General features: G+C 41.4%; 1 protein-coding gene across 2 annotated transcripts; it reads left to right on the top strand.

Moving 5' to 3' along the window:
* Nucleotides 1-1,331: 1,331 nt before the first annotated feature.
* On the top strand, nt 1,332-19,435 carry LOC103550279 (histone-lysine N-methyltransferase SETMAR). Of its 2 annotated transcripts, XR_011527389.1 has the most exons (4): nt 1,364-1,560; nt 8,356-9,263; nt 18,278-18,395; nt 18,981-19,435. XR_011527389.1 is itself a non-coding variant. In XM_008519066.2 (2 exons), exons 1-2 carry the CDS (start codon nt 1,417-1,419, stop codon nt 9,142-9,144), a joined length of 933 nt encoding a protein of 310 aa, XP_008517288.1. In that variant the 5' UTR covers nt 1,332-1,416; the 3' UTR covers nt 9,145-9,904. The 2 variants fall into 2 exon arrangements, 1 of the variants encoding a protein (XP_008517288.1); XM_008519066.2 differs by lacking the exons at nt 18,278-18,395; nt 18,981-19,435 and having other exon boundaries at nt 1,332-1,560; nt 8,356-9,904.
* The last annotated feature ends 2,081 nt before the right edge of the window (nt 19,436-21,516 follow it).

Here is a 21,516-nt window from a genome sequence, read left to right as displayed (position 1 = left end):
AGAAACATAGAGCAAACAGAGGATTTTAAGCAGTGCAGTATAACAACTGGATGTACATCCTCAAAAGATCACTGTAGAAGCAAGCGGTAAGGGTGATTTGCTGGTTTGGAGTACGTCAGACTTGAAAACAGTTGTTTCAAGAGTCCAAGCAAGAAAAGAGAGCCTGAGACTAAGTGAGAAGAAATGAAAATGAAAAACATGATGAAAGCAGAATCAACAAGATTTGGCCAGGAAGTTTTTAGCTATGGAGGTCTAAGGGCCTCGAGGAAGGAATACAGGGAAACGCTTTGGTTTGTTGCTTTGGTAACTCTGGAGATCACGAACAAATTATTCTCCCAGTTTATTTTAAAGGAGAAAAGGATGATTTGCAGAAGAATAAGTCAACTCAGGTGATTTTGAGCTTGAGGTGCATATAGGACAGAAAGTAGAAATGTCCAATAATTGGTTGGATATCCAAACCGGAACTGAGCGGATATGCAAACCGGATATCCATAACTTCTGGGCTGGAGAGGGATGACCTAATACTTTATAGTATATAGTAGTATTTTATATTAGTATTTGAAGCCACGGGAGTAGACGCTGTGACTGAGGAAGCCCGGAGGTGGTGAGAAAAGGACCCGGGGCAGAAATCTGAGTGACACCCACCCACATAAGGATACTAAGGAGGACAGTCTGCAAGAGGAAAGCGCACCCAGGACAGGGGCCCGCAGAAGCTGTGAGGACTCAGGGTTTCAAGTAGAAGCAGCAGGACCATCGGGTCAGAGCGCTCTGGCAAGGCTGAAAATATCCCCCTGGACTCAGCAATTTCGAGGTTATCAGATTGCTTTGCCGAGCAGGGTTTGTTTTTTTAGGGAAGGGGAAGCCGATAGGGCACAGATACCTGATCAGGGAGCAGGCGTATCCAACACGCATTCCTTGCGGTGCCCTACAAACCCTGTAAGGTTACTGGGCCGCCTGAGCGCGAACCCTATCACACGTCAGGCAACCTTCAGGCAGGTTTCTGGTCTTTAGAACCCGGTGTGCATTTCCCCCCGCAGCTTAGAGCGCGCCCCTCCCCCACTCCAGCGACCGTCTAAGCCCTCGGACACGTGGACAAATGCCCCGGCCTCCAAAGCCCTCCCTGAGGCTCACAGGAAAATTTAAAGTACTTCATTATGTGCTCCCAAAGCTTTGTCCGTACCTTACAAGGTTTTGCATTATTTGTTGTGCTTCTGGCTCAAAACAAAGAGCGAGCCAGACAAAAAAGTTAAGGAAACGTGAGGGTCAACGAAGGAGACGCCCTCACAGGCCACTCATCAAAGCAGAGAAAACAACTACGACTCCCATAAGCCAGCGGGGCCGCGGGATTCACGACTCCCGGCATCCTCTGCGAGGCTCAAGGTCCCCTAGGTGGTAGGTGTGTCGTAACGCGGCGAAATGTCCGCTAAAGCCGTGGAGCAGTGGCCTTGCGGGATGGCAGCGCGCGAGAAGAAGGCTGAGGCCCCGGAAGATGTCGCGCGCGGCTTGGAGAACTTGCCCGTGAGCGCGTGGCCCCCGGGGGCGTGGCCAAAACCCTTCCAGGTAGGGGGCGGGGCTCAGCCGGCGCGAGACCTGCACGCAGCCCCGGGGGGCGGGGCCGGCACCAGTCTGTACGGGGCGGGGCTAGGCGGTCACGAGCGCTGCGCGCGCAGCCTGAGGGCCCAGGCTGGCGCCCTTCCAGGTAGGGGGCGAGGCTAGGTGACCCCGGGGTTCTGGGTGTACAGCTAGCCCAGGCGCGCGTATGTCTGTGGATGACTCTCATACTGTAGGTTGTCTCCAGAATTCTCCATCTTTTCACTTGCCTTGTCGCACAGCTATTTGCGCGCGCCGGTAACTCTTAAATGCACAGGTTTCGGTCTTTTTCTATTAATCTTCTGTAATGACGTTAGCAAGAGTATTTCTCTTTTCTGCGCATGGACTGGCAGTTCCCTCTAGGGCAAAACCAGAGGTGTTCTGAGGTCCCTTGGAAAGCGGCCTGAGAACCTGTCTTTTTGTTCTGGTTCTGACCACGGAACTCATTCAGGGATTGGGGCAAATCAGTTCGCCTTGCGGTCTTGGGTATCTTCTATGTAACATAAGGCATGGGGCCTATTAAGGCATCCTAGCTCTTGGAGTCAGACTTAGTTGAGGTCTTCCTAAGGCTGTGACTGAGCTCTTGGGCAATATAAACTAGCCTCAGCTAAGCCTTGAAGTTCTCCCCGGTACGATTAAAATAGTAGTACCTGTCTCCCGATTGCTTTGAGAATTACAAGTAAAATACAGTTGTTGTTTTGCTGAAAGAACTCAAATGTTCATTACTGTTATTACCTCGAAGCCCTTTCTGCTTTCTCAGCCCTCTGACCTGCGTGTTGCCTAAGGAATAAGGAATGACCAAAAAAAAACAAGGATCTTAGAGTGGAAAAAGCCCTGGACCTGGAGGTGGGAGAGCGAGGTTCAGGGCTTAGCCATCTTAGCTATGTCTCAGAGCCTGAGTTTCTTCCTCTACAAAATGAAAATAGTTAAAAATGTATAGCCCATTTCACATCCTTTATCAATATTGAATTGAACCCTAGCTGTCCTTCCTTCTTCCTAGGTTTGTTATGGGGATCAGATGAGACGATAGACTCAGTAGCAGTTCTCAAAGTGTAGAGCAGGATATTAACATCCAGAAATGGTTGTTTTTGCTCAAACTGCCTTAGGCAGTTTATGGTTAATAATACGGTTGCCTGGCACCAAATCAAACTCTGATCCCTAAAAGTTTATTCAAGACCAAACATTGCCGAATATCAAAAACACTGATATATGTTTTCTTTTTTTTTTTTAAAGATTTCATTTTTTATTTTTTTCCTTTTTCTCCCCAAAGCCCCCCGGTACATAGGTGTATATTCTTCGTTGTGGGTCCTTCTAGTTGTGCCATGTGGGACGCTGCCTCACCGTGGTTTGATGAGCAGTGCCATGTCCACACCCAGGATTCGAACCAACGAAACAGTGGGCCGCCTGCAGCGGAGAGCATGAACTTAACCAATCAGCCATGGGGCCAGCCCCTGATATATGTTTTCTTTATTCAACAAATAATTGAGTGCCTGTAATGTTCTAGGCACCATGTTAAGCCCGGCATAGAAGATAAAATGGTGACAAGATACACCTCCTGCCCTTGAGTTTACAAGTGCCTATGGAAAGCACTTGGTTGCTATAAAAAGCCAGGGAAGCAAACTTTGTGATTGATCCTTACCTGGAGCTGATGGGCATAAGTGAAAATCAGGAGTGTAAGACTCAGTTTCACAGTGTTCTAGCTGCCTGGCTATATGCACACCTCTGGGTAGAGTTGGAGCTACAGAAAGAAGACAAGATCCCTTCCCCAAAGAGCTTATAGTCTTACCAAGAAGATAAAACATGCTTGAAACATTTAAAGGACAAGCCTAAAAGTGCCTTCAACTAGTTTGCTTCCGTGTATTCATGGAGCACAGAACCAGTCTTATAAAAGGTCAAAATAGCTTGCTTGCCCCATACCCTGCCTTCACAGGCAAATCCGCAGGTAAGAATTTAGGCATTGTAAAACTCAAGGTAAAAATAACTTTGTGTCTAGTCTGCTTTGGGGTACTGGGTGAAAAGGCAAAAAGAACATTCAAATGTTCAGATTGGGAACAAGCGTATCATAATGCCATCAGTGTTGAAGGCCAAGTAGAAAATAAACTGATTTTCTTGAGCGTAGAGTTGGATCTAACCATTTTTCAGGTCACTGAAATCAGCTTCAAACATCCTTTTTAAGATTTCAACTTGGCCTTGACGAGAATTATCTGGCTCACAGTCTCCTAATAGCTGCTTGGAGCAAAAACAAACTCATGGGGCTAGAGGCCAAGTACAGAGATTCTTGTAGCTGGTGTTTCAAAACAACCAAAAAAGGAATGAAGATTTTCACAGCACTTCCTTAAAATTCAGAATCAAGGCCTAGGTTTTAAGCCCAGAGTTTTATGCAGTGTCATATTTTAGTTTCTGGGGCTTCGATACAGAATGTGCTTAAGAAAAGTCAGACTTCCAATCAGAAGTTATCAAGAGCTGCAGTCAGTCAATCAAAAGCTACTTCTTGAGTGCCTGCTCTGTACCTAGAACTATGGATAGGAACCCCACCCCTACCACCATGCCACACCCCAAACCTCATGATCATGTCTTTCCTGGAGACATATATTTGTTAGAAAGATAAGACCTACGTATTTTGTATAACTAGAGAGTCCTACAGTCTATGCCATTTAGATCCCAAAGTTCATGCTATTCATGTAAGTACAGGTCTAGTTGAGAGAAGGGAGAAATTGTGGATGAGAATAGCCAAGGAGGTATATTTGTTCTTCCACATGCTGTCTCCTGTTTCTATTTTGGCTTCTTGGGTAAGTTAAGTTTTATTAAAAGAAATTGTCTCTTTTAAGTTTTCTGTCAAATTTTCCCTGATTTATAGTTGCTAACCCAAAGTTTAGCAAGTCACTTCCCTAAGTCACAATGCTAATAAGAGCCTGGCTCTGTATGTGTCTCCTTTGGAACATTCCATGTTCTGCATCAAGAAGTTCTCTGCTGCTTGCCTAGTGTTGCAGGCCACAATCAGTTTTCCTGTATGGCCTCCTGCACACTGCTCCAGTCTCACCTCCCATTTGGAGACCTCATTGCTCATTGGCCATTTATTATCTTTGATTAAATTTTCCAGCCATTTCCTGCCACCATTCTCAGCTTCCACTCTGGGTGTATCAGTCAAGACTTGTTTGTTTGCAAGACACATAAATACAACACAAACTAACCCAAGTGAAAAAGGGAAAGAATTGCCTCACATAACACCAAAGGCCAAGAGTGGTGACTATAGGCGTGTCTGGATCCAAGAACTCTAATAGTGTCATCAGATTATTTCTTTCTACCACCTACACCCTTCCCTCCTCTCTGCTCCCCTTTCCTGTGTATGGCTACACACTCAGTAGGTCTTAAGGGTGTGGCAGAATTTGGGAGTGCCACATGAACACTACAGTTTAGCAACCCAAGTAGAAAGAGAATGCCTCTTCCCTAATTGCTTCAGCCAAAGTTCCAGAATTATATTTCATTGATCTGGCTTAGATCCCTGCTCACCCTGTACTCCCATCCAAACTACTGAGACGAGAGTGGGAAGGAAGAGTTGGGGTGCTATTATCAGAAGAAAAGGAATGGATGCTGGGTAGGTAAAAACATATGTCCTCTGTGGTTGCATCCCTCAAGCTTTGATCTCTCCTTGGCTTGGGGTAGGTACAAAAAACCTCAGGGTAACCCCTTTGGGGATCAGTTTGGTCCTGGGCTTTGTACCTGGAAGTAGGGTAGAGATTATGGAAAGAGTGTTACAAATGGGGAGCATTTACCCTCAGGTCAGCTGGCTCCCAATTTGTAACAAGCTTTCCATTAGCTTTCAGATACTCAAAATTTAATGGTTTGCATAGCATATCAATATTTGAATCATGTCAGTGACAGATCATACCTGAAAAGATGGATAATTACATAATCATATATTAAATTAGACCATGGTTTTTAAAAGATTATTCTTTAGGGGATGGCCCTGTGGCCGAGTGGTTAAGTTAGCACACTCCACTTTGGTGGCCCAGGGTTTCACGGGTTCAGATCCTGGGCGCCGACATGGCACCGTTCATCAGGCCATGTTGAGGTGGTGTCCCACATAGCACAGCCAGAGGCTTCACAACTAGAATATACAACTGTGTACTGGGGGGCTTTGGGGAGAAGAAGAAGAAAAGGGAAAAGATAAGAAGATTGGCAACAGATGTTAGCTCAAGTGCCAATCTTTAAAAAAAAAATAAGATTATTCTTTAGTACAGCCATTTTTCTAAGTCAAGTAAAATATCTTTCTGGAATGGTATTTTGCTAACCTTTTATGGAGGAGAAAATGGAAACATGGACCTAAAATGATTTGTGATGATTATTGGTATCAGGGTCAATGATTACACCCATGAAAGGAAAAAACAAATGTCCTCTTTAAACAGAAAATTTTATCCAGAAGTTTCTGTTATCCTTTGGGAGGTACCTGCAGCTCATTTGGGATTAGCTACCATTTGTAATCTAAATCTCTAAAGGATCTTAGATTGTGCATCAAGTTTAAATTGCAGAATTTAAAAATACATATATATCACTACGTTCTCCAAAATCTTTTTTAATTATATAAGTAAAAATAAGCAAATAAAAGGATTTTTCCAAACCTATCCACGTGCAAATAAGTTCCACAAGGTAAGAAAACTGCAGTCAGTCACACTTGATTTTAAAAGGAGTTATCTGTGTCAAAAAACTCACTTTAAAGTTTAGTGATTTCTATAGTACATTAAAAATATGTGCGCCTTTAAGACCAATCAATTTAAAAGAATTCTTCATGAAAAGTTTAACAAAAAGATAGTAAGATCTTCATTTTACAAGTACTTCTTAAAATGTCTTGATAACCATTTACATTTCAGCGATGACTTAAAAGCTGGAGATGGATTCTGTATGAGACAGCAGTCATTGAATTTGAGTGATAGAGCATCTTTTTCTAAGCCATTCTTTATCCCGTTAGGACATCTCTGCTAAGCTGAAGCTGTAAGAAATGACACAAACAGGAGAAGCTATTTCTGCTCTCCACCCCCAAATCACTTTTTAAGCAGTGTTGGCCTTTCCCCACAGGTACTCCCACTCATCATCCTCCTCATCTTTCACAAGAGGATGTCAATCCTTCCCTCAAGCTCAGCGTTTTTAAAGTATAGGGTTTTGCTCCTAACTGCAAAGCTCCACCAAGGCCTCCTCGGGGAGTGTAAGTACATGCTGTTCAATACCTTTCGCTGGCTTGGCCGGGAGACACAATATTAATGGAGGATTGACTGAAAGATATGAGGTTGGAACATTCCTCTAGGTACTCTAAAATCTGTCCCTGAATTAAAGGCTGTGCGACTGGTCCCTCAGAACTGCTCTTACTGACTTGCTGTGGCAGCATGCCGACAGCCGTTACTGAGGCTCAGAAATGAATGAAATGAAAAACAGCCCATGAAACGGCTTCCTGGAAAAGAATGGTTTAGGATGCACACATTGGTGAAATTTGTCTCTAGTCTCTGTATTGAAAAAAGTCAGTGCTTCTGAACAGTGAGGTGGTTCCTTATGGGCAGCGCAAACTATGCATCTGAGTGTCTTTCCCTGTTTGAAGTGGCTGCTCTCAGGCAGAGCCACATGTCCACTCTACTTAGACACATGTTAGTGTGTCTAAGCTCACTTGACTAGCTTGCTGTCATCTTCCCCTTTGCCTTACTTTTCTTACCATTGTTCATTTATCTCACTTCTTTGTAAGCCTCACTAAATCTTTTATGGAACAAAGCAAGTAAGAATAAATGAATTAGATTCCATATAAGCAAGAATTATTCCACAAATAAGGAAACATGCTGGGCTCATGAGAGAGACTTTAATCTTCAGGGTTGAAAATAAGCTTCATTATGCCAGTAAGGAAATACCCAGAGGTCAGGCTCACATAGAGATTTTAGACCTAGGACTTCTTTTTCTGTAGCATTTTATAAATGTAACATTTTGAAAATACAGGGATATTTAAAAGACTGAGAAACTTTTTCATATTATCCCTTTCTTTAATAAGAACAGGATTTCTTACACGTATACAATATAACTACAAGTTTAAATACCCATTAATATCTATGTAAGAAATATAATTTTTGGAATTCTGTCTGCAATTTTTTGGCCAAATGCCTGTTTTTAACATTATGAAGACTCAAATAGAACTATGAGGTAATAGTGTTTTTTTTAAAACATGAGAGAATATTTAAAAATTTAAATAATCTTCATGTAAAAAATTCTTTAAAAAAATCAATGAAAGACTCTCTTACAAAGGCCATTTTTCATTGATTTATCATTTATGACTTTCTTATTCCCGAAAAGAATCTGAGGGAACTCACAATAAAACTACATATACGTGTTTGTAGTATCAGATAAATGTAAAAGAGATCAAAGGCCAAGGAGAGAACACTTAACTGCATTCAGAAACTAAATCCAGCACTGATTTTCCTCACATCCAAAGCTAAGACAAAAGCAAAATGGTTATGTAGGTTTCAATTTTTAAGGGAAAAAAATACATATTTTTCCCATTGTAATCCTTATATCTAAAATGAAACCACAGAATTTTAAATCCTAAAAATTAATTTTATTCTTTAAATTGGAAAGAGATGTTGTCAGACAATATTTTAATATAGAATGTTTTGTCATTTTGTTTTGTTCTTTTTATGTGTTAGAATTAGGAAGTGTCTCAGCCAAAAGCTGCTTGAAATATATATGGAATCTGTGACGTGTCCTGCTGACTTAAAGTACTTCTATTTTTTGCAGTATACTCCTGATCACGTGGCAGGACCCGGAGCAGACACTGATCCCACTCAAATAACCTTTCCTGGATGCAGTTGTCTCCAAACTCCCTGCCTCCCTGGGACCTGCTCCTGTCTCCGTAACAAGGAGAACTACGATGCTAATTTACGCCTCAGGGCCATAGGATCGGAAACAGAGCGTGCCGAGCCGGTTTTTGAATGCAACATCCTGTGCCAGTGCAGTGACCAGTGCAAGAACAGGGTGGTCCAGCGGGGTCTGCAGTTCCACCTCCAGGTGTTCAAGACGGAGAAAAAGGGCTGGGGACTTCGCACCTTGGAATTTATACCAAAAGGACGGTTTGTCTGTGAATATGCTGGCGAGGTTTTAGGATTCGCTGAAGTACAGAGAAGAATTCAGTTACAAACAATACACGATTCGAATTACATTATAGCGGTCAGAGAACATGTTTATAATGGGCAGGTAATAGAAACATTTGTTGATCCTGCCCACATAGGAAATATTGGCAGGTTCCTTAACCATTCTTGTGAGCCAAACCTGTTGATGATTCCTGTCCGAATTGACTCAATGGTACCAAAATTGGCACTTTTTGCAGCCAAAGACATTTTGCCAGAAGAAGAGCTTTCTTATGACTATTCAGGAAGATTTCTTAATCTAATGGACAGCAAAAACAAAGAAAGACTAGGTAATGGGAAACCAAGAAAACCTTGTTATTGTGGTGCCAAATCGTGTGCTGCTTTCTTGCCTTATGACAGTTCACTGTACTGTCCCTCAGAAAAGCCAAACGTCAGTTAGGAAGGAACAGCATAGGAGAAACATGTCCGGCCTCGCTCAGTGGCTGAGAACGAGAAGGAACCGAGCATGCTTGGCCCAGCCCCTGCGGCTTCCCCTCTTACCAGAGACTTCTCCTGGAGGTACAGTTCTGCTCTGTGGTACGCAGCTGGCCCCTCACTCTAGGGGAGGCCCGTGATTGTCCAGCTCTGTCTCTGCCTGGCTGTGTAACTCAGGAATGTGGCAAAGATTACAAGTTGTCCAGCAGTACCTCCTCTCCCCTTCTGTAATGGAATTCCTAGTTTTTAACTGGGTACATGACCAGCCAGCTAAAAACTGGGCACTGTTCATGGTTAGATGTGGCTCAGGGATTATGTTCTAGCTAATGGGATATAAGCAAAAATGGTGTGTCCTTAAATGGAGATGTCCCTGTCTTATCCTCCTCTTTCTTCCTGTTGGCTGGAATGTATACATGATGGCTGGAGCTCGAGCATCCATCCTAGACCCCAAGATGACTTTGGAAAAAGAAGCCACACATAGCAAATCAACAAAATTGAAAGGAGTCTGAGCGCTACATACTGCGGAACACTCTCTCAGTGCTGATCTGACACCTCTGGACTTTAGCTGAGAAATAGTCTCTCCCTCATTTATGCCACTGTTATTTTGAGGTTTCTAGCATTAGCATTGAACCTAATCATAATGATCCAAGGAAACCTTGTGGCTGCATAGCTAAGCCCTGCTTTCCAGTCAATTTTATCAGTAATAAGACTGATAGTTTGATTTCTGTCTGTCTGACTCCTGCATCTCATTTCTCATTTGTTTCTAAACACAAATCAAGGAAAAGGGCATGACTATCACCTGTGAAAATCCTAATAATTACCACCAATAGTGAAAAATAGAACCATGAGAATGACTTCCATGTATATAACCAAGAGTCATAAAAGGAAACAAATTGTGAAATTTTCACTACACACTTGGCTATACTCTGAAGCTTGTGAATTTATGCTTCAAAACCTCAAACAGCCTCACTTACTCATGTATTAGTAACATAAAAATAACCCTGTCAACACCACAGAAGGGGGTGGGAGTTTTATAATGCCATTTAAACTTCTGGATAGGTAAACGTCTCTAGCTTCCTTAAAGTAAGGATGTTGCAAACACAAAGTTACTATGGAGGTTTATTAGACTTTTTGAAAGCTAAAATAATTATTTGGGCCCTATATTTATCTTTTAGTACCCTACGACCTGGAGACCCTGCACTTTAAAACTTATATCATAGGGACCCATATTATATATAACACTCCTGTATGATATCATAAGTAGGATAGTTGTACACTTTGAATGGAATGTATGGTATGTAAATTAGATCTCAGTAAAACTGTTAATAAGTATGCTAGGGTTTGCATTTTCATATAACATTATTATCTGGAAGGGTTCCATGTGAATAGAAGATGCTAGAGTGCTCATAAAATGGCCCAAACCACCAATGTGCAATGTCTAAAACAGAACAGATTTTTCTTCCAAACTAATCATTTCTCCCTCCCAAACTTCTTCTATAACTGATTTCTCTGAAGCAGTCCTGCTTTTTCTAAGGCAGCTTGTATCCCTCCTTTCAAAAGTCTTTTCCTCCTCACAGACTCTTGTAAGAACTAAGCTACTCCAGAAGCAATAAGGAGAGGGTCAGCAGGAAAATGAATGGCTCCCTGTTTGGTTCTACAGATACTCTTTCCTTCTTCCTTTGGCCCTTTCTCTATTGACTATCACTGTCTGTGAATCAGAGGTACAGAGGACAGCCTCCTTAGGAGGCATGGACGTGAGCAGCACCCTCCATCTTGGTGCCTCTGCCAGAGACAGAACTCAGTGAATATAGACCCTCGGAATGTTTTGTATTCATGCACAAGTTTATTCTTAAATAGCACATAGTCTTGGAAATCAGATTCCTAAGGTCAAAGTTGAAGACTCTATTTTTCCTAGGCACTAAGTTATAACTGCATTTACTTTATTGCCATGTTCTTAAGAATGTTAACAGTTCTACTTTTGAGAGCAAACATTAAACAATATACTTCTGCCTGACTATTATCCTAATATATAAATCTTTTACAATTATAAGTTACTATAAAATCAGAATTTTAGGGGCTGGCCCCGTGGCCGAGTGGTTTAGTTCACGTGCTCTGCTGCAGGCGGCCCAGTGCTTCGTTGGTTCGAATCCTGGGCGTGGACATGGCACTGCTCATCAAGCCACACTGAGGCAGCGTCCCACATGCCACAACTAGAAGGACCCACAATGAAGAATGTGCAACTATGTACCGGGGGGCTTTAGGGAGAAAAAGGAAAAAAATTAAAAAAAAAATCTTTAAAAAAAAAATCGGAATTTTAAAAGATGCATGTATCTTGATGCAATTAAAACATTCATGAAAATTGGCTTTGAAGTCAATTTCCACTGACTTCATTAAGAATGTGAAAATGTGTACCTTGGAAACTGTTTGGGCCCAAGAATAATAAAGATCATACTTGGAGAACAAAGCTTTTCAAATCCTCTTTAAAGAAGGAATTTTTTAAATTTCAAATTAATATTCACAAAGTATCAGTGGCTGCTATTTGTTCTTGACTAAATGGAAAATTTTGCCTTAATTGAAATGAATATTCAGAGATTTTTTTCTTTTTTCCCCTTGTTTTCAATATTAAGCCCCAGTGCTGGCTAGCTCTGAAGCATAAGACAGGAGTGGATTTAGTTCAGCAACAGGAGACTAACTTGCATAGAACAGAGGATTTTATCTTAAACTCAGGAAGGTCTTATTTAAAAAAGGGGGGAAAATCCCCCCAAGTTGTTTTTATTCCCTTGAATGTTAAAATAGTGTTTTCTTTGTGTAACATGTTCCTAATTATATCTCTGCCACTCTCCAGGGTGTTAGTGTTGAGCAAGTTACTCAGCCACTCTGAGTCTGAATTCCCTTTTCTGGATGTAGCATTATTGGGCAGATCGAAGGAGTTAACACTTATAAAGCATTTAGAACAATGACTCAGCACTAGGATAACTATAATCAAAAAGACAATTGGGGCCAGCCCCATGGCATAGTGGTTAAGTTCAGCACGCTCAGCTTCGGCAGCCCGGGTTCATGGGTTTCGATCCCAGGCATAGACCTACACCACTCATCAGCAATGCTGTGGCAGCGACCCACATACAAAATAGAGGAAGACTGGCACAGATGTTAGCTCAGGGTGAATCTTCCTCAACAGCAACAACAAAGGAAACAATTACAAGTGTTGACAAGGAGGTGGCAAATTGGGAATCTTCACATATTACTAGTGGAGTTGTAAAATTGCACAAGTACTTTGTAAAGCCATTTGGTTAGTTCCTTAAAATGTTAAAGTAACCACATGTCCCAGTAAATCTGTTCCTAGGTATAGACCCAAGAGAAATGAAAAGATGTCCATACAAAAACTTTATGCAAATATTCATAGTGGCTTTATTCATAATAACCAAAAAGTAAACACAATCCAAATGTCCATCAACTGATGAATCAATAAACAAAATGTGGCATCTGTACCATGGAATATTATCCAGCCATAAAAAGGGATGGAGGGAAAATAAAAGCCGTGGCCACATGCCACAACACAGATAAACCTTGAAAATATGCTAAATGAAAGAAGTCAGACATAAACTTTTACAGATTGTAGGATTCCTATTTATATGAAATATCCAGAATAGGCAATTCCGTAGAGACATAAAGTAAATTAATGGTTGCCAGGGGCTGGTGGAGAGGGAGGTATAGGAAAAGATTGCTAACGGGTACAGGGTTTCTTTTCAGCCTGAAGGAGTGTGTTTTATGTTACATGAATTCTATCTCCATAAAGCTATTCTAAGAAAAAGAAAGAAGACATGTGCCTCTCACTTGGAAACTGGTAACCTGCAGCTCTGAACATTGCTCTCAGGAATAACACTATTCAGTTCCCAGAGAAATGCTTCTCCACTTGCTTTAGGCCCTCGAAACACAACATGACTGTGCCCAATGCTGTGATCGTAGCCATTACCACCATCAGAGATGGACACTGCTTCCCAGTGCAGCGAGATTTTGAACATCAGAAGTTCTTAGTCTGCTAAAAACATAGATGAATTAACTAACTTGTCAGAGCCTTCCTCTCAGATAGCATGAATGCAAGTCTTGAATAACAAAGTATAGTTTCCAGGACCAGCCTGGTAGTATAGTAGTTAAGTTTGTGTGCTCCACTTGGGTGGCGCAGGGTTTGCAGGTTTGGATCCCGGGCACAGACCTACACACCACGCATTAAGTCATGCTGTGGCAGCATCCCACATACAAAATAGAGGAAGATTGGCACAGATGTTTGCTCAAGGCCAATCTTCCTCACCAAAGAAAAAATAACAAAGTATAGTTTCCTTGAGTGTTGAATGTCAATTTTCTTGTTTCTCTTTCTGTTCCAGTTTGTGGTTCCAGAGGTACTCAGGAATTAGCACAGTATTTATTACAGTTGCACATGGAGACAGAAATATTTTGCAATATTAAACAATTCATATTACTTTTAAAGTTGTAGATGTATGGGTCTAGAAGCTTGATATTGGTTCTTCACATGACCTCACACTACTTGGTTCTTCTCATTACACTACATTTAAGAGGTAATGAAAACGGCAATATAAGTGATAGCAGTTTATGTGATGAAATTAAAATATTCTGCAATAATAATTCATTCAATGTGATCTCATTACAATGTTTGAACATGATAAGTAAATTTCATGATTTATTTTCAACTCTGTCTCAGCAGAGTAAAGCTTTCTCAAACTGAAATTAATAAAAAAAAAACTACCAGAGAGCTACACTGACTTAAGAAAGATGGTCTCATTTGGTATCATTGTTAACAGAACACCAACTATGTGAAAAATCTTGTTCATAACAAGACAATTTATGATTTTACTGAAAGGAAAACAAAAAAAATAGATTTTTTGGAATAAATATGTAATAATTTATGAATCAGATAGGTCGTTATTTTATTATCCATCCAAACATTTCCAGGTCAGTTGGATGCCCAGGCAGGAGCAAGGATAATTAAATTTAGTCATATTTGATATTCTGCCAACTTTTGGTCAAATAAAAACCCTAACTTTATACATGTTTTCCATTCTTGTGGTTATGAAAGACATTTTTGTCGAAGTAGGAAGATAACTTGACTTATAACTTTTAAATATTTCTAGATATTGCCTGTGGCTCTCCCGCAAGCTGTCCTGGCCTTGATGCTTACAAGGAAGGGAAGGAACTAGCTTCCCTGGCAAGGCTGTTATGGGACTCAAATAAAATAATGAATTTATGTAAGCTAAGTACCATATAAATTTAGTTATCATTACAGGCATATTTCTGGTTTTACACTGTGCTACACAGAACAGAACACACAGCATATCATCATAGAAGTTGTCTTTGGTTACATCGAGATTCATTTAGATTCAATCAGATTCTATATAATGGTAGGCCTTACTTGGTGGTAAAGGTTGTGGATGTATTAGAATAAGCTCCCGAAGGAGGTTTCTGAGTCATTTACATAAAAAGATACCTGTCTTTGATCATTTAAGTAGAGCCAAAATTATAAGCAGAATCTGAAGAATATCCTTGGAGTTCCCTTTTACCTTATGACTATTTGGGACTTCCCTGTGGTGATAGAAATCCTCCCTATTCTTGTGTAAATTGTTACTCAGCTAATAGCATTACTACCTCATTGCCCAAAGCTATGAGTCATCCCTAACTCTTCCTTCTCCTGCCCACAGCTAATCAATCACTAAGTCCTATAAATTCCTTGCCTTACACAACTCTCAAATCTGTTCCATTTTATTCACCCAATATCTTTTTATGCTGCGCTTCTATCATTTCTTCCCTGCACCAGCCTCTGCCTCCAGTCTTGGCATCTCCACATAGCATTCTCCACCTTTAAACCCCTCAGCAACATCTCATCAAATGAGGATGGAGCGCAAACCTCCTAACATGACCATAAGGCCCCTGCCTACCTCTCCACCTCATCTCTCACTCTTCTCTTTTATTTCTCTGAGGTCCACCTGGAAAAGCCAAGCTCTCTCATCCCTAGCCTTGACAGTGGTGTTCCCTTCTGGAAGAAGCATAAGGAGGCAGGTTGGTTAACTTTGCCTTCAGAGGGCATCAGAAGACGTAGGGGGTGAGGGGAGAAAGAGAGAGAGATGTTTTTACTTTAAATTGTTGTTACCCTTGCTTTCTTCGCAGAATACTCTGGATTTTCTTCATCCTGATGTCTTTCTTGGATATTGTTGGGATGTCTTATACTCCATCTTTTATGATACTTTGTTTACATGGCTGCTAGGCAGCTAAATTAACAAGAGAGCCAGCAACATATTCTATTTCCCTGTCTCTTCTTCCTGCCTTCCCTCCTTCTGTTTCTGTTTCTGGCTATCCATCACTTCCATCAGTCTGCTGTCTCCTTGTCCTCACTGCCACATACCTGTTGTTGAACAGGGAAAATACAAATTATGTGATCTCCTGGATAACCATCCCTGCCATGTACCACTTTGCTAACTTTTCTTAGTCCTCTGTTCCAGACATATTCAAGGTTCCCTGCTTATTAGTGCAGCCAATTACAAAGTGCTGATGCCACTAATGCCAGCCCCACATGTCCCACAGCCTCTGCTCACTATGGCCCCCTCTGACCAGCCCACACTCCACCCTCCCTCCACTTGTTGACCACTTTTGTCCTTTTTCCTAAACTGCCATCACCTTGAAGCATTTGTGTATAGTAAGTGGACACAGAAAACTGCTACCAAACGAATCTAAAACCTATTTCTCCTAGCTTGTATTTGAACATAATTGAATCCCCTTGAGTAGAGCTTCCATTTGCCCTCAAGGAGTTTTGCAAAGTGGGTTTGTTTTTGTTGTTTTTTTGGAAGTGTTTGCTTGCTTGCCAATCTGTTTCTCCTGTCTTCCCTTGAATGTAACCTCTTGAAAATACCTCTTTCCCCTGCCTGCTTTAGTAACCAACTCACCTCTTCCCCACCCCATCCCCAACCGTAGACTCATTGGTATACATCCTTAACTCTTTCGAAGGTGGAAATCAAGGACAGCTCAAAGACTAACCCTTGATCTTCAACAGACGTCAGACCCTCCCGCTATCCTAACTTGCCTTGCAAAACTTGCTCCCAATTTTTTGACTAGTTTAAAACAGTTTTAGCTACTAAATTGTTGACTATTTTGCCTAGTAAGAGTAATTTACAATAAATTAATATTTCCTATCACCATCCTTTCAGAAAGACAAGCCATTTTAACACAGAGAAGGGGGGCGCATAATCACTTAAAACCTCTCAGCAATTCTTAAAATGAAGTCAGTGTAGCTTATAAACAACATGACACCTTGCCCTCATGTTTTCTTTGCAAAGACCAGCACTTGGGAGGTAGTTCTGGTTGAGCCACCTGGTCACCTAGTCAATTCTGTTACTCATTCACTCACTCACCAATGTCTGTCAAGTATCTGGTACACGCTAGGTGGTGTGAAGTCAAGTCTCTAAACTTATGGTTCATTCAGCAATTGTTCCTGAGCACCTACTATGCTACATTCTAGAGAAATCCGGACCACAAGCAACCTGCATTCTCAAAGCATTCGTAAGCCAATAGGCAAAAACCCCAAAAAGTTAGAGTGAGAGGGTCCTAACTTAGGGTCCATGTACTATGCCATACTTTACCAAAACCCTTTACTTTAGTATGGGGGTGCAAACTTGGCATTTGTGTGATTCATTTGTGTCCAGCGCCCCTATTAGTCTGTAAACTCCTTGAGGACTGGGACCAGGTCTGCTTTTGCTCACCAGTGTCTCTCCAGCACTTAATGGGTATTGTTGAATGATTGAACTAATAAACATCAGTGTAATGAACCTGACATTACCTTTAGGATCAAGTCCAAACTCAACTGAAGCACCTTGATGCCTTCCGCAATCTACCTCTTCAGCAAAACCCCACTGCTCCCTTCTCATTCTATGATCTAGCCCATCTGGGTCACTCTCCATTTCCTAAAAAGGCTGAAGATAAATTTGGCTCATGCTGCTTTCCTCCCTCGGGACAATTCCCATCTCCAATCCTTCCACCCCTCCCTTCATTGCTTATTGACTTCTTTCCCACCTTTCTTTAAAGTCTCAACTCAAATCCCATTTCCTCTGTGCAGCACTGTGAGTAGGTTCCCTGGGAAGCATACTCTGAGAGGAAGGTTGGAGTGCAGGAAGATTGTTAACTGTTTGGAGTAACCCCTGTGGAATGGAAGGAAAGGAAGCAGACTGGGCAAAGGGAAAGTTGGGCTGCAATGAAATTTCAACAAAGATTGCAGCCAACCCACCGGGAGCTCTGAAGCTGAGGTGGCCTTTCAAGGTTTCTCTTCTCATTGTAGTGAGAGGTGGGGCTTTATATTCCTGCATCAACCAGTCATTGGAGGCAGACCGCCTCTGGAAAGGGGGCACAGTCTTGGGTGAGAGGGCTAACAACACTCCCAGCAGCTAAAGGAAGAAAGTCTTCAGTCCTTCGGGGGGTCTGGGCAGTGTACATAGTGTTCACTACACCAATGTTCTCAAATTCTAGCACCCATCCACATCATTCAGGGTTACTTGTTGAAACACGGATTGTTTGGCTCCAACTCCAGAGTTTTTGAGTTAGTGCATCTGGGGTGGGGCCCAGAGAAGTTACATTTCTAATAAGTTGCCAGGTGATGCTGATGCTGCTGAGCTGGGAACCACACTTTGAGGACCACTACACAATACACTGTAACCACGTAAAGCCCCAACCCATGTAATTTCTAACCATTCACATTGCACTTACCACTTGCCGCCTTGTGCTGTGTTATTTGTGTGTCTTTTTCTGAGTCACATTCTTTTGAGGGTGCAAAGCTCCATAGGCCATGTGGTGGTTTATGTTTGTTATGGACTGATGTTTGTGTCCCACCAGAATTCATACCTTGAAGCCTTAACCCCTAATGTGATGGTACTGGGAAGTGGAAGCTTTGGGTGATAATTAGGTCTAGATGAGGTCATGAGGGTGGGGCTCTCATGATGGAATTAGTGCCCTTATAGGAAGAGGAAAAGGTCTCTCTCCCTCACAAAAAAAGGAAAAGATCTCTCCCTCTCTTTCTCTCTCTCTCTCTCCACAATTTGCACCAGGTAAAGCCATGTGAGCACACAGGGAGAAGGCAGCTGTGTAGAAGCCAGAAAGAGAGTCTCACCAGACACTGATCCAGCCAGCACCTTGATCTTGGACTTCCCAGCCTCCAGAACTGTGGTAAGTTGTTATAGCAACCCAAGCTAACTGAGACAATATTCTTCATGAAAGTAAATGGAAAGCCACTAGTGGAGTTTGAACAGAATGGGGACGTGATCATATTTATATTTCAAAAAGAAATGACTGTAGTTGGGAGAACCGACTGAGGTTGGGGGACAGAGAGTTGTTGTCAGAGAGGATTCAGGTAGACCAGTTAGAAGATTGTTTATAGTGGCCCGGGGAAGATCTGCAGCTTGGACTATAGAAGATGGAGAGAAAGGGAGGGATTCAAGGGGAATCTGGGAGACAGTAGTGACAGGCCCTGGAGATGGACTAGCTGCGGGAGATGAGAGAGAGGAGAGGTCAAGAATGACGTTGCTGTTTCTGGCTTTGCAACTGGATGTGCTGAGGCACCATTTCCTGAACACTGCAAGAGAAACAGCTTGTAGGACACCAGGCTTTCAGATACAGAGTTCTGAAAAATTTGAGGGGGTTTGTCTATTTCCAAAAGTATCAAGTTGCACATGCTTAAAAAAAAACATAACGTTAACTTGCTTCATTTTTCTTCTTCCACATAAACTCGATTTTTCTGCACAATATTCCCAGCGTGAGGAGATGTATGTGCTGTAGCTTTTGCTTTCAGGAATGCTTCTTTGAATATTTGACCATCAAAAACCAATTTGAAGTCTCATAAGAGAACATCCTGTTCTGAACTTGCTGTACCCAAAAAAAGTGACAACAACACATGGGCTGGCGTTACTGCCATACAGTACATCAGCATCTTGCCAAGTTTGTTCTCCCACCTCAGACACAGCTCTGGCCATTCTGATGACAAGATAAAAAGGAGAATAATAAGAAGAATGACATAAAGGAGAATACGGTCAAACGGAGTAGCCGTTGCGATTCAATTCAAGCACGCCTCCTATCACGAAGCAGAGGTGCTTAGAACAATGATACTTCTGGGAGGTAAAGGGTATTTTGGTTTTTTAAAAGGAATTTGTTTCCCATTTAAATCAGTTTTTATTATTCTTTCCCATTAAAGTCAGTTTTTATTACTATTATTATTTTTGTAGAGAATATGTTCAAATGTTTTTAATTTTTATTTAATATGTTAGTGTTTAATATTTTGCGGAGTATATTTTAACATGAGAAGGTTTTAGAAAATGAATGTGCCTCATATTACCTTTATATTTGCTTCAAAAACATAAATAACATTCTGTAGTAACTTTTAGATCTAGCCTTTTATCCCACTTTGTGGTCTTTTCTTTTTTTTTTTTGAGAAGTAATTGACATATAACAATGTATAAGTTTAAGGTGTACAATGTGTTGATTTGATACACTTAAATACTGCAGTAGGATTATCACCATAGTGTTAGCTAACACCTCCATCACATCACATAATTACCATTTCCTTTTTGTGGTGAGAACATTTCAAATCTACTCTCTTAGCAACTTTGCAGTATACGATACAGTTCTGTTGACTATAATCACAATGCCGTGCACTAGCTCTCCAGAGTTTATTCATCTAAAGCCTAGACGTTAACTTTGAAGATTTAGGAGTCTTTTTCTTGTCCTGCTGTGAATGAATATATAGATTTTCTTTATTTTTTCATTATTATACCAAATAAAAATAGAGTTTTAAAAATTTCAGAAATTTTGGGGACTTAGAAGGCTAAAGCAAGGGAGACTTTTTGGCACCTGTTATTTGAAATGCTTTATGGTCTAACAAGCATTCATTAGGCATTTGTTACTGGACAGAGATCAAATGGATTCACTAACATTTTTAAAATTTTTATTTCCTTTAAAAAGACAATTTCTTTACCAATACACCTATACTTTTGTGGCTGGTTAGAAACCTTCTCCACCTCCCCCGACACTGCTACAAAACATCAAAGGTGATAACAAATGTTATTCACACTTTTTTTTAACTAAGAAGAAATTCAGTTGGGATTCTCCAATTGCAGTTTCAGCTTATTCATTTATAAACAGTGCCACTCTGAGGACGTATAAGGCAAAAAGTAATAATTTATCCCTTACAAAGCCAACTTGATTATAAGAGTCTTGCAAACATTATGGGACATAAAAGTTCCAAAGCTCCGAGTCCATACTCCAAAACTCATAGGTCCCAACAAAGCGAGCACTTGCCAAGGGTAAGGAAAAGGCCACACACCATCGAGAAGCTGCTAGCAGGCTGACTGTAGGTCCTCAGTTCCAGGGACTGTCAGAGACTCAGGTCATTTAGCCAACATTTATACAGCACTCATTACATACGAGATATTGTTTAGGTGCTTCAATACTACAGTAAGCTTTCTGTTGGTGTTGTTTTTTAAAGGTAATATAAAGCAAAAACTACTCAGTTTTATGTGGCTGGTTTCAATTTTGGGTTTACTTCACCCAGGGACCCCAGTCATAGAATTCTGGAGTGGAAGGGTCCTTAAAGATTGCAAAATGAGAGGTGGACAACAGGTCTATGCCAACGGAGGCGCACATATTTTTTAGTCTTGCCTTCCTCCCAACTGGTTTTATGTCATTCCAGAAGGGAGTCAAGAAATAGAGCCTAAAGCAGAAGCAGCACCCACTAGTGTTTCCAGTAACAGGGCCACCAAGGTGGGCACTCTAGTGACTCCTAGGAGCAACTCTCCCAATCTAAAGTCTCCAGGTAGAATTTTCCTGACAACCCTCCTCCTTTCCCCTTTAGGAGAGCTCAAGTAATTCAAGCTCTCAGCTTACAGATAATGCAAAAAAGCTCCCAAGAGGTAGGAGGCCCAAGAGCTCAGGGGGTGAAAATGAGGACTTTGAAAAGTATCTAATCTCAGGCCTCATTTTAGCTCTATTCACTTAGTCTTCTGAGGGCAGGGCTCAGGACTCAACAAGCCAGGCGAGGTCCAGGGACCAGCTCCGAAGACATCAATGGAGTAGGGGGATGGGGGAGAGGAGGCTGATGAGACTAGATAACATGTGAGGTTCCTGACCTTCAAACTATGATTTTTTAACTTTTTTAACTAAGAAGAAATTCCTGGTGAGGTCAGAAGCATCCCCAACCAAGCCATAAGTAGGAAAGGTCAGAATTATTAACTCAAAGAGAGGCTCCAGATCACCAAACCACAAGGACTATGACATGGTAATTACAGGCAGTTAAGAG

Source organism: Equus przewalskii, chromosome 15 (genome assembly GCF_037783145.1).
Source record: "Equus przewalskii isolate Varuska chromosome 15, EquPr2, whole genome shotgun sequence".
NCBI lineage: Eukaryota > Metazoa > Chordata > Mammalia > Perissodactyla > Equidae > Equus > Equus przewalskii.
Note: the sequence above shows the minus strand (reverse complement) of the source record. Positions and strands in the feature narration are given on the sequence as shown.